This window comes from Leuresthes tenuis, unplaced genomic scaffold, assembly GCF_036924035.1.
Source record: "Leuresthes tenuis unplaced genomic scaffold, fLeuTen1.0.hap1 SCAF_6, whole genome shotgun sequence".
NCBI classification, from domain to species: domain Eukaryota; kingdom Metazoa; phylum Chordata; class Actinopteri; order Atheriniformes; family Atherinopsidae; genus Leuresthes; species Leuresthes tenuis.
In genome coordinates this window covers 28,142,265-28,156,689 of record NW_027325360.1, presented here as the reverse complement: position 1 = coordinate 28,156,689, position 14,425 = coordinate 28,142,265, and the positions used below count along the sequence as shown (strand labels likewise).

Here is a 14,425-nt window from a genome sequence, read left to right as displayed (position 1 = left end):
CAGATAGACTGAAAGTGTCTCAGTGGGATCATTAGAGGGTAACAAACTATTTTTAATATTGGCTTAACTAAAGCATGACACTTTCCAGTGCACACTAAATATAGTTACATGGTCTGACCCCTAGAGGACAGTGAACTGGCAAGATTATAATCATAGCTATGTCATGTGGGCTAACATTAGACTTTAGATTTATTAATGATGTTAAACAGTTTCTTCGTGTTGAGTACAAGGTTATGCTGCAATGTAAATCGTTGGCAATTAAATAAAACATAAGCTTACATATAAACAAGTTGACAGACTGGAAAGTTAAAACAGAGAGAAGCTGTAGTTTAAATCCGCACAGATCACCATTAATGCATCTCTCTTCTTATCCTGTTGTCTTTTTATCTGCAGTTCTTGCCTGTATAGTCTCAGAACTGGGTGAAGAGGGGTTAGAGTAGTTCCTGCGGCCATGTCTCACCAAAACTGATATTGTTTTCCCAACATTCCCGCTGCGTATTAATCAGGTATCCAAACTTGCACATTTAATCTTCCAGTGATCTCACATTTTAAAAGGTTTAAAGCGGTTCTTTGATTATTGTTCTTTTTCTTTTGACTGCTCAGGAGGCTTTTAGTTTGGAGGATGCCCAACCGGAAGTACTGCGCTTGCAGGAAGCAACCTGTGTTGTTAGAGGGGACAGCCTTAGTGGCTCTATTTGGGGGGGGGGATTTTACCTAAGCAATTCCTTCCTTAGCCATGACAAACGAAGGAGACGAAACAGCTCAGTTTTATATGTGCAGCTGCTTCACAACTGATAATATTTTCTTGGAGGACTACAAGCTCCATGTTCGCTTTGTGTCCGAGCAGCAGTTCAGACTGGACTACCAGGCAGTGAGTGCATCTGAGCGGGCAACATTTCGACACCACAAATAGCGTTTGAAGTTACGTGTCCGCTGTGTAAACTCACAATGCTGCTTTTTTTTTGTGTACGTGTGTGTTAATGATTGCCACGCAGCTGCTAATGAGGCTTGGCTGCGTCACGGAGCAGCAGTTTGAAGATGTGTTCAAGAAGGTAAACAAAAGTGTCTGGGGTGAGCGTGAGCGCGCCAGCTGTTGTTAAACAGTTGTAAACACGTCATAATGAGTAATCATGACGTAGATGATCCCAGTCCACTTGTTGTGACGGGACTCCTGTTAGACATTACATTAAAACCATCGTGACGTAATTTGTCTCTTAAGTAGTCATCTGAAAGTGAATATTTGTTGGTTTCTTAGTCGTCTGTGAGTGTAAAATTGAGGAGACTAGTTTAGTAGTATGGCAAGACTGATATATCAGTTTGTAATTAGATTTAAGGAAGAGAAATCCGCTTTTCTAACCAAATGGGGCACCAAAGTTAGTTAGCAGGTCTATGCCCAAGGAGGACCCCATGCTATTATATAACACAATAATCAAGTTGTGGTGATTGGAGAACATTTTAATTGAAGATGACTCACCTAAAACATCTGTACTTTCACCCCCATTTGACTGTAACTGCATCGTAAGTCTGCTCCATTTAGATTTCCAAGGAAGTGGATAGACGAAGGCGGCTCGATGTGACATCAGCTGAGAGAGCTGCTGCAATCAAACACACATACCGGCCTCTCCATCCTCACGTCTACCACCTACAGGTATTCACTGCATCAGTCCCTGCTGATAGCGTCATGAATAATGTGACATTAGCACCTTGCTGAGACTCCACCTGCACTCCACCTCCCCTCAGGAGTCCTTCCTCGCTCCAAAATTCAAGGAGATTGTTGAGTACTGTCGAAGCAGTCACGCCAGCGAAGACGGTCTCTTAGAATTGTTGGAGGAAGAGGCAGGTGAGCTGAAGGTCAAAAGGAATCATTCAAACTGGTGGTAGGAATAAGTCATAATAGACAGAGAAAACTTCAGAGTCAAACCAAATTGTTTCATTTTTACCATTAAATGCAAACTGCTGCGTTTGGACCAAGTTAAAATGCTAAACTATGTCAGGCACAGAGGAATTGGCATAAAGTGTGTTTCTTCAGTATGACCTGCAGAGGTTTAGAAAAGTAAGAACTACACATGCAGTTTCAAAAAGGTTGGGCAGCTGTGTAAAATGTAAATAAAAGCAGATTGCAAAGATTTGCAAATTCCATAGCTTTGTATTTCATTCACAGTAAACCACAGAAAGCATGTCAAATGTTGAATGTGAGGTATTATGCTATTTCATGACATTATTTGCTCATCTCGCATCTGATGGCGACAACACATCTAAAATAGGGTCCATGTTTCCGACTGTGTAGCATCCCCTTTTCTTTTAACCACAGTCACTAAACATCTGGGAACTGAGGAGACCAGTTATTCTTGTCTGATACAGGATTGTAGCTGCTCAACAATCCTGAGTTTTCATTGTTGCATTTTGCATTTCATGATGGGTTGTAGGTATACTCCTTATTTTCCTGCTTGAATCCGCTAGTAGTAAACCTCAAAGTCTGCATGAATACGGCACATTATCATGAAAAAGACCACCTATCCGACAGTGTAACATTTACACACATCAGTATATTGAAACACGAATGAGTGTCTTGGGATAAATTTATAATGTTAAATATTACATTTTGTAGAATTGTACGTTGCACACATTTGTCACTTTCTGTTGAAGCTCCAAGAGTGTATCGCTTCCCTGTGTTTGAAAAGAGCTTCTGTGAGCAGCTGGTGGAGGAGCTGGAGCACTTTGAGCAATCATCAGCCCCTAAAGGAAGACCCAACACCATGAACCATTATGGGGTAATGAATCACTCTCTACTGGCTAAAAACCCCGTAAGGCACTGTTTAAAGACGACTCGTTCAGCCATATGTCATCTTTCTCATGGAGCCTTTTCCTGCTGTGGGCACGTTGCTCATGACATACAGTGGCGCTCCATCACATGAGAAGTGTGTTCCAGGCAACCATGTGCATAGACTTTTAACAGACATACTTGGAATGTCAGGATGTGTCACAAATTGAACATACCTTAAATATAACATTAAATAAATCTAAAAACATTAATATATTATAAACTTTAAATATATTACTTGGTGTTTAATGACAGAGTCCCTCTAAGCAAAAACTTTAATCAACGTAAAAGTCATGAGGCATTCAGACTTAAACAGTGTACATTGGTGGGACATTAAGGGAATTAAACATGAGGGCTTCATTTGGGATAGTCTTCTCATTTTCTCCTTCAGATCCTCCTCAACGAGCTGGGCTTTGACAAGGGCTTCATCACACCTCTGCGTGAGCAGTACCTGCACCCTCTCACCTCCCTGCTGTACCCGGACTGTGGGGGTCACTGTCTGGACAGTCACAAGGCTTTTGTGGTCAAATATGCTATGAATGAAGACCTGGACCTGAACTATCACTATGATAACGCAGAGGTCACTCTTAATGTTTCCCTGGGGAAGGAGTTTACTGAGGGCAACCTTTATTTTGGTGATATGAGACAGGTGAGACCATATTAGAATACTTCAAATCTAAAACAGTTTTTCATCCCTTATTTCTAATTAATATCTTTATTATTGATAGTAATATTGCAGTTGTTCCAACCATGCTGTCATGTAATCTAATTAAGATAGGACAGTGATGTTGTAAAGCACTGTATGTTGTCTTTCCTCATGCAGGTGCCTGTAAGTGAAACTGAGTGCACGGAGGCTCAACACAGGGTGACTGAGTGCCTCCTCCACAGAGGCCAACACATGCACGGGGCCTTGCCCATCTCCTGCGGTCAGCGCTGGAACCTCATCATCTGGATGCGAGCCTCTCAGGAACGCAACAAACTGTGCCCCATGTGCAACCGGAGGCCCTCGCTGGTGGAGGGAGATGGCTTTGCTGACGGGTTCACCAAATACTCTGAGGTACGCGCCATGTGTGCTGACGTGACGGCATGCAGCTGCTTTATGACAGACTCTGGGGGATTGTAGGAGGCCATGAAATTAAATGAATTCTAATGGTACATTTTGACTTTATTCCAAATTGGAATGATTAAGCATGTTGGTTTTTTTTTATGATGATGTCTAATCCAATCAGTAAAGTCAGAATTCACACCATCATCTCAATCATTAGAGGTCTGAACTACAAAGCAGGTTCAACATATCCAGGGTATCATCTATTTATCCAGTTGAAATGATGCTGTGATAGTGGTTATCATGGCAGTAAATTAACCCAGGCCTTTCAACTCTGGGCATGTGTGTGTACATGTAAAACCAGTAGAGTTGGCATCAAATGACCAATCACAATCACCTTTCTAGCATCCTGAAAAGCAGCACCTGCTGCTGCAAATTAAAAAGATATCAGATATAGTTGTTGGGTTTTTTGAATAAATAAATGTGCTGTAAGCGTATTCTTTAGCCAAGCGAGAACATTTTTAATGCTCTTAGCACCAAATAAATAATAAACATAAAAAGCAATGGGCTTATTGTAAATGTAAAAGTTAATTTTCTGTCATCCAGGCGCTAGAATACGAAACATGATGATGCTCACCAGGTACATAAAACGGCTCTAAAGTTGCACCTAATCCTGCTTTGTAGTACAAGATGCAATTTTTATTTTTGTTGACTGTTTTTACAAAATGTTTTTTAATCCACATTCTGGATCAGAGGTAGAGTTTAGGATGATCTCTATTTTCTAAGGTGGTTTACATCTGAGAGAAAAAACAAAACTCTTAGTTGCTGTTTGGAATATTGAAAGTTTAATTCAATTTCATGAGTATCCTCTGTATGTGTAATTCTGGCTATTGTCTTACAGTTTGCATGTAGTGTCGTAGTTCAGGTTAAACATATTCCCACACAGTAAAAACACAAATATGAACCTGGTGGTTACATCTTATAAAATAAACTGATGCTTTTCAGATACATGACAACATCAGGGCCTTTTGGTTGTTTCTTTTTGTTCCTGGTCAATGTGCCAATACGGCGTTTTGAACTGAAGGGGAATGGGAGGAAAGGAAAGCTGGCTCTGTGGGATCAGATAAACACAACAAAGCAAAGTCAATCACACCTAACACAAATATACAAAAGCTATCATACACCAGAAGGCATGGCTTTGTACAGTTGGTTTTACAGCCTCATGGCAGATAGTTCCAGATACTAAAAATGGAGCTTGCTATCACGTTTCCCACCTCATAATCCATCTCTGTACACCCAGGCTGAGGCAAAACTACAGCAATCTTTCAAGTTCAAGAATGGTTCATACTTAATTTTGACTAGGTATAATTCCAATCATAGTACATTATCTAGTCATTCTAAAATTACATTTTTTTCACATCAAATATATTATCCTAAACAGATAAATGTTGACTCTTCTTGGGGGGTCTTTTACATCATACAAGTAAATAATTCAGTTTTCATTGTACTGTACACAACACAATATGGCAGACACACTAGTGTAAAAGCAAAAGCTTCAACTCCAACTGCAGTGATGGCATCGGCCCCATTTCAGTCTTTTCAGGTGTCGGTATGGACACAGCTGTCAGTCTGTGCCTCTGGGTCAGCATTGACTCGATTCAGTATACTGCTGTACATTGTTCAGTCTACAAGATTGCGTGAAGGCCCTATAACGTGGTCTCACTGCTCATGTCCCGTTGCCGGTGGTGGTCGATGTCTGAATCGTAGTCTGACTCCATCTCAATCTTGACTTGGGGCACGGGGCAGGCCATCCCTCGGCCCATAGGCATGGCCGGAGATGACGGGCAGGAGATCTTCAAGTGAAGGGTGATGCTGAGGAAGGGCAAGCTCCAGTTACCATACACACCCACAGCCAAAGACACCAAGGGGCAACCAGGGAGGGCGGAGGAGCTCGGCCATGAGGCATCGTGTCTGCAGCCAAAAACTACAGCAGCTCAAGTCCGTCATGAGCAGGAGAAGATTAACAAATGAGTAAAACGGGGCTGTAGTGGTTGTCTGTGGCCACAATGCCTTGTGGTTGAGACTGAGAGTGGGGACAGACAATCAGTCTGTAGTGGCCTTTGCAAGTGAGTCACCTTTTACAGTCCAATCGAGTGTAAAGATCAAACCTAAGAAGTGTGATGGATCAAAATAGTTCGATAAAGTAAAGAAAATATAGTAGTGATGCCAAAAAAATATAACATTTAATCTCAGTGACTATATTTCTTAAAACAAATCCTGTCTTTATAAATATTATTTTCATACAGTGTAGGCCTTAAAATGTGTCCAGGATAATTGTTGAAGTCATTAAATGTTGTCAGTTGATTTAATCATTTAACATTTGTGGAGTTTAGCAATTTGAATTGGGGTTTTGAAGATTTTGACATCAATGGTTTCGAGCCATGCATAAATAGTTCATCAAAGGAAAACCACATCTATCTAAACGTATATGTATATTACTCAGTAATCAGTTACATTGTCAAAACCAAACCATGCCTCTTTCAAAGCAATGCAGACATGAAGGGAAACATTTCATAATCTGAATCTCCCACAAAGGACAAAAAACAGTTATGTATAATATTTACAGAAAAAAATGGCCATGAATTTTGAGCAAATGCAGCACTTTCAATGCAAAATATTTAAAGTGAAACTGCCGTAGCCTTAGGTGCGCGTGGTTCAGAAAGCAAAAAACTGGGGTCAGACTAAATTTATCATGCAGGTGTGACTGATGTGCCACACAGAATCAGCACATTTAGGAAAAAGAAACAACCAAAACAACATTTGCTGCATATAAATTAAGTCCTCTATCATAAATCCTCTATATGTGCTAGATAAAAACCAAACTAGAATTATCACACACCTATTGAAATTTCACATGTTAAATTACACAAAGCGTACTGATCAGTGGCTTTCAGATACAGAGCAAACTATCAAACATTTCATGTCATCGTCCCTCACCTCACAGTTACAAGGCTTCAAAACTACAAACATCAAGGTAGAATTACAGTCTGCTAAGCTGTGTGTGTAAAGGGCAGAGCAGTGCACATGACACAGAAACAACAACATCAAGATTATAATATACTGTTGATCACATTATGATGATCTGCATTGCCTTAAAGTGCATGGAGAGGAGACTGAGGCCAAACATGACAATGTTGGAAAAGTGTACCATCAGGGCAGTGTAATGTACAAGCAATCTGATTGCAAATGTTCATGTGTAAGGTGTTATTTACATTAACTCAGTGGATGTTCAAAACAAATGAGGTACGGAATAATACAGAAGCAAGACCGGGTGCTATGTTTTACAAGATGTAATAAATGCAACACAAAACCTTGACAAAATAGTTGCTATGATCAACATTTCATGAAAGTACTGTGTTGTGCACATACGGGGTCAGTTCACTTAAATTACCAAAGGATACTATAACTTGGCTGCAATTCTTTTAACTCTATGTGGAAGTCTATTTCTGCATTAAAATAAAAATAAATTAATTAGTATGAACAGTTTTGATACTTAAGAAATATTCACAATTAAATGTACTGTGTATCTGTTGAAGAGGCTGAAATCTGAAGGTTACAAGCTAATTTAGGCAGTAAATTAAAATACCATCCATCCATCCATTTTCTATACCCGTTTAATCTGTCGGTCGGGTAGCGGGGGGGCTAGAGCCTAGCCCAGCGGTCATCGGGTGAGAGGCGGGGTACCGACAACTTGATGAGAAATGACTATCTGGCTGTTGTGTGCACCCCCGACATCACAGTAACAGATTATTTCAGGGGAACAGATTTTCGCACAAGACCGGTATACCTCCATTCCCCCTTAGTTTCTTTTGAATTCACTAAATGTTTCCTATATAATCACCCATATTCAACACATTTCTCTTGTTTGTTTTAAGGTTCATGTCTTTGGTCAAATCATTTTAATAAATAGTTCATATATTTATATATATATGTAATTAACAGGTTGTGTTGTATATTTTCTTTACGTAGCGAGAATTCGCGCTATGAGACTGAATATTAATTTTAACATACCAGAATTTTAACAATTTTAACAATTTTAACATACCAGAATCGTAAGATTCTGTCTTTTTCCATCTTTGAAGGTGGTGCCCATACATACAAGGTTAAATAAGGTTTATGTAGATAGTGAGAACTTCTGGTAAATCCTTATAATTTATCACCTTACGCTACAACTTATATACTTGCTCTGGGATGCATGAACTAAAACCATAAAGTAGCATCAAATTGAAAAACTATAGTAAGGTATAAAAATACATGTAATCCAAAGTTGCACCTAAATACAGTACTTGAAACTGAACTAATGTAACTAATGTAAAAGTTAGATTCCTACATTATGTAGCAGATGAGTTTGTGAATACAATAAAACTAAAAGTATGGCAAAGAAACACTAAAAACAAAAGAGAAAACCTCTTCTTGAATTTTTTTTGTGCACTGGCCCTTTAATGTGTGCACATTTATTTGTGTATGATTAGATTTTCATGTGAGCATGTAAGTGTTAAAATGCTCTGCGTGCAGCAGGCTGGCAGTACGCTCCCCACTGTGCTACATCTGGGTAGACGAGATCTTTGTAAGGGATGTGCAGTTTGAGAACACAGTACCTGCGATCCAAGTCTGACTCTGAGCTGGGTGAGTGGTTGGGGTAGACGTGGTACTTTTCCTGCGAGCAAACACACACACACGCATAGCGCAGACACCGATCAGACATTCCTTTTTTGACTCATTATTCCTGCAGGGGGCAATAAAAGCTTGAGTTCCTCACCTCCTCTTCACTGTCATTTGATTTGGACTTCTTCTTATCCTTGTCTTTACCCTTCTTCTTATCATCATCCTTTTTCTTTTTCTCTTTCTCAGGCAGGAGGTCGTCCATCCAGGCCAAGTCATGCTGGGAGAATACAAAGTCCAGCAACTTTCGGACCACCATCAGACCCAAGATCTGGTGATTGACAGAGATAAAGGCCATTAAAATTCTTCCCCCGTCTGAATTAGGTTCTGAATATGATTTAGCTGGAAGGAAAATGTAGCTGACATTAACATGAAGCTGACATTAACATGACATTAAATAAGCCCACTCCCTTTCGTTATGTTCCACTCTTTTACCATGTTTTATTACATGAACTTACATGGATATTTCATTATTTCTTAAATCTCCACAAAAGCGATCCCCCCGTTTGTGTAATAGAATTGCTATACATGCAGTGAAATTAACAGTTTTAGCAGAAGCATATCTTACTGATGCATGTTAAATACCTGGGTAAATTCTTATTCTAAAAACATTTTCATTACCTCATCATACACAAATAAATTAAAACAAAATATTAATGCGAATTGTGAATATACACATACCATAACAGGGAATATGATGGCTAAGAAGGTTGATTTGAGGACCCAGAGCACAGCCAGACACATAATCTGGACCAGAGTGAACAGGTGTATCCTTCTCAGAGGAACATGACGGAGGAAGGAAAAGTCTGGCTGATGCTTGGATGGCATCATGTACAACTTAATCCTGTCCCAAAACTGCGATGGACAGTAAGAAAAATGGTTAGAATGGATTGATTTGAATGTCTGTGTCAGATTATTTACATCATATATTTATATTTATATTTATACTGCCTCCTTTCTCCGACCTGGTTTTATTTTTTAATTCTATATCTTTATTTATTGTTCTTTAAATTCCAGTTTTGTCGTGGCCAAAATGCATCTTGATTTCGTTCCGCAGTGCATCTCTGATATTATGTTGAATGACAATAAAAGAATCTGAATCTGAATCATATGCGTCCCAGCTCTGCTTGCCTCCACAGTGTGCTGCAGGAAAGTTAATGGCGAGCAGTGCTAGAGCACCAACTCAAAAAATACCAAGCTGTACGTTTCTGAACTAATCCAAATGTAACAGCAAAAACTTGGATCTGGCCATCTCAATACACTGATTGACACATCTGCAAAGGAAAGCTTTAGTTTAGATTTTAGGTCCGCAGTCGATAGCACTTGCATCTCTAAATCCTCAGAAGTTTTTCTCATCTGAGTTTGTTGTCTAGTCTGGCATGTATGAGCATAACAGATCAAATCTGCCAGCAAACTTAATTGTTTGCTTGATAGCTTTAAATTAAGTTTCTTTCCATCCAACCGCAAAACCCCAATTAATTATCAATAACACCAACAGCTGGCACACGACATACCTGGATTCCACTGAGGGAAGCTACGCCCATGTAGAGGAAGACACCATACAGCACAGGCATGGGGATGAACTACAACCAACAATAAAGACAAGTCAATATGAGACAGCTGATAAAATGGAATTGTGTTTTAGTTTTTAGATCCCTAACATTACTACGCCTGGTAACATTGTGCCCAAAATATATGTAATGGGTAACCTATAAATGTATATGAATGAACGACCAAATTCTAAAACTATTCAACACATTGTTAGAGGTCATCCAATCAAAATTCTGATTATTTTAGTTAACTTTTTTTATTATGAAATGTCATTTATAATCAACTTTATAAAAGTGCCTGTCAGTCATGATGCTATGAGCTAACTATGCTCAGCAAAGGCTTCTGGATTAAGATAATAACATGAGTTTGGGATATTAAAACCCTTCTAAATCACCGAAGCTGGCCTTTACTTTCATCAAAGGTAAGCAGGATAGTAGGGTACTGACATCTAGTGGCATATACTGCAAACTGCAACCAACTGTATTGCTCCAATCTCAGCTTCCCCTTCCAAGAAAAGCTACAGTGGCCACAAAAATTAGCAAAAATTTGAAGGGCCTGCTCTTAGCGAGTGTTTTGTTTGCCCTTGTGGACTATTTTAGAAACATTGCAACGACCCACAGCATCTTGGGACAGAAATGGATCATTCTGATGCATTAAAAACACAACTACTCTTTATCTGATAGATTCTATACCAAAACATAGAAGTGAAAATTAAATGGCATTTTTGCCAACAGATTACCATAGAAACGCAACAGATTAAGTTAAAGTTTTTAAGTTAAATGCAGCTTCACATGCTTCTACCGTGCTAGACGTCATGCTAGACTTGGTTATGTTTGGGTTATTCCCCAGCATCAGAGTATTGCAGAGTAGTGCCCTTGTTAATCTAAAATTACTCTTACACAACAGTATCAATGCTAAATTTAAGAGTAATCATCCAAGCATGACACTGTGACTAGCAAGGTAGCAGATGGTAACATCTGAAAGTTAGTTAAACTGAAGGTTAAAGGTTAAAGGTTAAAGGTTAGTTTAAGTCTGTGTAGGTTCAGTTTGGATTACTCAACCATTTTTATTGTTCTGGTGGAATTGAAGCTCAAGGGCTAAATTTGGTGAAAATATCTGAACAGTTTTTAAGCTTACATTACCAAAGGATTAGACATGATTTGATGAGAGCTGAGTCAACATCACTGACATATTATGTGACAAACTGAAATAAAAAGAGACCATTTCAAACCACTATAAAAGAGAAGTTTTAAGTACAATATCACCAAATAGGCCCTGTGATGGACTGGCGACCTGTCCGGAGTGTACCCCACCTCTCGCCTGATGACTGATGGGATAGGCTCCAGCCCCCCCGCGACCCGACCGACGAATTAAGTGGATATAGAAAATGGATGGATGGATATCACCAAATAAAACTGAATTTCTATAAGAATGATGATACATGTGACAGCAATAATACTGATTGATTCAAATCAGAATTATGACATTTACTAGTTTTTTTTGCCTATACGTTGGTTAATTTATGTATTTTCTTCTATATACTCCCCTTTTATTGAGCTACTGATCTCTTGGTTCATGTAACTTTGAACAAAACTGGCATTTCATAGTGATAAAGTGAAAATAATAACATTGATATTGATTTTTAATGACAAAATCACAAGAAATGGACCACATTCAGACTTAATTGATGAATCGCCTAAATTTGGACAGTTTTGTGCTCATTACAGGCAACAGGAGACAAAGTACAGAGTAATTTCCTTCATTGTTAATCATAAGGTAAACAAGAAAAACAAATTCCTTCATTGTGTGTTTTATACCTTAAGTACTGGAGCGAGGAAGATGGACACTCCAGTTAGGACAAACACCAAAATGCCAGTCATTCTCTGCTCTCTGCATATTTGACAAAGATGAAACGTTCACAACACAAAGTCTAGTCTAGTCAGTTTCACAGGGTTTCTGAATACATCAGCAATAAACGTCATGGTAAAGTGCCTCTGTTGTGCTGTAACGTTACCAGCGATTGCCTAAAATTATAGTTATTTTGTATTTCTGTGTTCTTGGCTTCTATTGTAACCAACCTGACCCCGAGGAACTGTGGCTGCTCTCCTGGAGCACTGGACTCACTCTCCATCTTTAGAGAGTCAATATGGGCGATGGAGATGACAGTGGCAGCCACGTACCAGGGCAGACCCAAGAAAGAGCAGGCGGCCATCAGGATGCCCACCCAGAACAGGTCCAAATGGTAGCCGCAACCTTTCTGCCATGGAAACCAGACACTGATCATTTCATAAAAACAATATGACCTGAGGCGGGAATGACTGGCTTTGATATGGATTTATTTAAAATTCTAAATCTTATTCTTACCCTATTTTTGGGTTTATTTTAAACAAAAAAGCTTTGAATAAAGGAAGTGCCCTACTACAGCTAATGAGTGGCAAAATACAATTTACAAATTAAAGGGATGTTAAACGCATGAATAATACTTAAACTATATGAATAATAGTGATTTCACAGGTTATCATAGAGATGTTTTCTTTATACGGTGGTAGGCAATGTAAAGGAGTCTCATACCCACCTTAAGTTTGTTCTCTTTTCGGTTAACAATGACAGCACTGATCTGCTGGTCCATGAAGATGAGGATAGTCACAAGAAGGGCAGGGACAAAGCTGGCCACATACACCCACCAGGGGTTCTTACCAAAAGGCATCACCAACCAGCCACGATCTGGCCGTGTTGGCTAGTGGGAGTGGGAGAGAGGCCAATTAATATCCTTAAGTGTAATTTATATTGAGGAACATGAAAGATTTAATGGGATCATAAAAATACATTTCACAAATCAAAATAGAGTTGTTTAGTCTCTTGGGAAATGTCCTTGTTTTCTGGCTTGTAGAGAAACAGTTGAGAGGATTGGTAGTACTCCTATATCAGTCCAATAACTGCAAGGCTGCAGGTAGACACAACTTAGCTCTGTGTAAAGTCTACAACAATTCCTTGTTTCACAACCTCACAGTGACAGCTAGACTCATAACTCCCTGTGAAACCACAAGCTTCACTTTTAGAAAGGTACAATTTTTGTGTTACCTAAGCTAACAAAATGTGAGGACGGCTCGAAGCACTCTAAGAAAGAAAATTAATTTGTTTTCTTGAAAACAACAATGATCCAGTCTTAATATGATTGATATGGTCAATAATTTGTTGTACCTTAAATTCTGTTGGGACGATTAGCTTCGGAGTTTTGAGTCCCATCAACATATCAAGACCAACAAACGTCAAGATGGACATGAAAATAGAGAAGTCGCTGATGAGTTTCCTCAGCTGGTGGCACAGAAAGAAGAATAAAGCAGTACAAATGAGAAAAATAAACAAGTGTTTGAAGAACTGAAAGCAGAGCCAAGGTCTAATAGGAAGTAAATAATACTAAAAAAGTTGAGCATGGCTACATGTAAAGATAATCTTGTGCCTAAAAAGAAAATGGTTAGCAGTGTGTCTGTGTGTGTGTTTTGGTGTCTGTTATAGCATTTTTCCATTAGACGGTGCAGTATAGTTAGACTCAGCATGGCTCTTTCATGCTTCGTTTTCAATTACAGACAGTATCAAGTAAAGAGAAAAGATGTGTTTAGAGCACTTAATCCACTTTGAAACTATTTTGTTAATTTAAAAAAGACACAGTAGGTGCATGGACCAAAAGTTTTGTCACCTTGGTCGGGAAGTAGCGGCTGAACTTGAACTTCTTGAGAGAGACTGTCATGGAGTAAGTGCCAAAGAAGAGGATGAAGGACATGAGGGCCAGGTCTGGGACGTACTTGCAGGATTTTCCCACCAGAGAGCCTCCGTATTTCAGACACTCCTTCTTGCTCAGCTGGCTCCAGTCCAAAGCTGTCACATTCAACTGGGATGGTGGTGGCAGCGGTGGAGAGACAGGAGATGATGAAGAGTGAAGCATTTTGACAGAGACATGGACAGAGTAAAAATTGTTAGCACAGATGTGAAGTTATAAACTAGGGAGAAGAGTTAGAGGTTGGCAGGAAAGATGGTGAGAAACAAACAAAGGAGAGAAAGAGGAGAGCAAAGCAACTTTTTTTTTTCATCACAGAGAGGTGACAGCGGGGTTAGCTGTAAACAAGCCATTTCCTCTTTTCTAACAACATTGTTATCTGGGTTTCAAATCAGCCTTTGAAATTCATTGTGCAGCTGAAATGTTAGCAAAGCTACAAACATTCAGCTTCTAACACAAAGCAACAAAATAAATAAAAAAATGAAAATTGAAATCAAGCACTTACCCCAGA

At 39.2% G+C, this 14,425-nt stretch overlaps 2 protein-coding genes across 2 annotated transcripts; one reads left to right on the top strand and one right to left on the bottom strand.

Moving 5' to 3' along the window:
* Nucleotides 1-672: 672 nt before the first annotated feature.
* On the top strand, nucleotides 673-9,659 carry ogfod2 (2-oxoglutarate and iron-dependent oxygenase domain containing 2). Its single transcript, XM_072388563.1, has 8 exons — nucleotides 673-871; nucleotides 996-1,052; nucleotides 1,538-1,648; nucleotides 1,741-1,840; nucleotides 2,647-2,771; nucleotides 3,213-3,470; nucleotides 3,645-3,878; nucleotides 8,778-9,659. The coding sequence occupies exons 1-8, from the start codon at nucleotides 737-739 to the stop codon at nucleotides 8,868-8,870; spliced, it is 1,113 nt and encodes a 370-aa protein (XP_072244664.1). The 5' UTR covers nucleotides 673-736; the 3' UTR covers nucleotides 8,871-9,659.
* Nucleotides 9,186-14,082, bottom strand: LOC140309262 (electrogenic sodium bicarbonate cotransporter 4-like). The gene is made up of 7 exons (XM_072387075.1): nucleotides 13,837-14,082; nucleotides 13,341-13,454; nucleotides 12,715-12,876; nucleotides 12,218-12,396; nucleotides 11,957-12,029; nucleotides 10,103-10,171; nucleotides 9,186-9,443 (listed from the first exon to the last, which is right to left on the bottom strand). The coding sequence occupies exons 1-7, from the start codon at nucleotides 14,080-14,082 to the stop codon at nucleotides 9,186-9,188; spliced, it is 1,101 nt and encodes a 366-aa protein (XP_072243176.1).
* Between the last annotated feature and the right edge of the window lie 343 nt (nucleotides 14,083-14,425).

What these genes read in the sequence shown, in the direction of transcription:
- ogfod2 (XM_072388563.1), top strand. Translation starts at nt 737, where the DNA reads ATGACAAACGAAGGAGACGAAACAGCTCAGTTTTATATGTGCAGCTGC. An exon ending in TCAGACTGGACTACCAGGCA is followed by an intron (nt 872 to 995) that starts GTGAGTGCATCT and finishes ATTGCCACGCAG; the next exon opens with CTGCTAATGAGGCTTGGCTG. An exon ending in CTCACGTCTACCACCTACAG is followed by an intron (nt 1,649 to 1,740) that starts GTATTCACTGCA and finishes ACCTCCCCTCAG; the next exon opens with GAGTCCTTCCTCGCTCCAAA.
- LOC140309262 (XM_072387075.1), bottom strand. Translation starts at nt 14,082, where the DNA reads ATGCTTCACTCTTCATCATCTCCTGTCTCTCCACCGCTGCCACCACCA. An exon ending in GAAAAGAGAACAAACTTAAG is followed by an intron (nt 12,397 to 12,714) that starts GTGGGTATGAGA and finishes TTTCCATGGCAG; the next exon opens with AAAGGTTGCGGCTACCATTT. An exon ending in TCCTCGCTCCAGTACTTAAG is followed by an intron (nt 10,172 to 11,956) that starts GTATAAAACACA and finishes TGTTGGTTGTAG; the next exon opens with TTCATCCCCATGCCTGTGCT.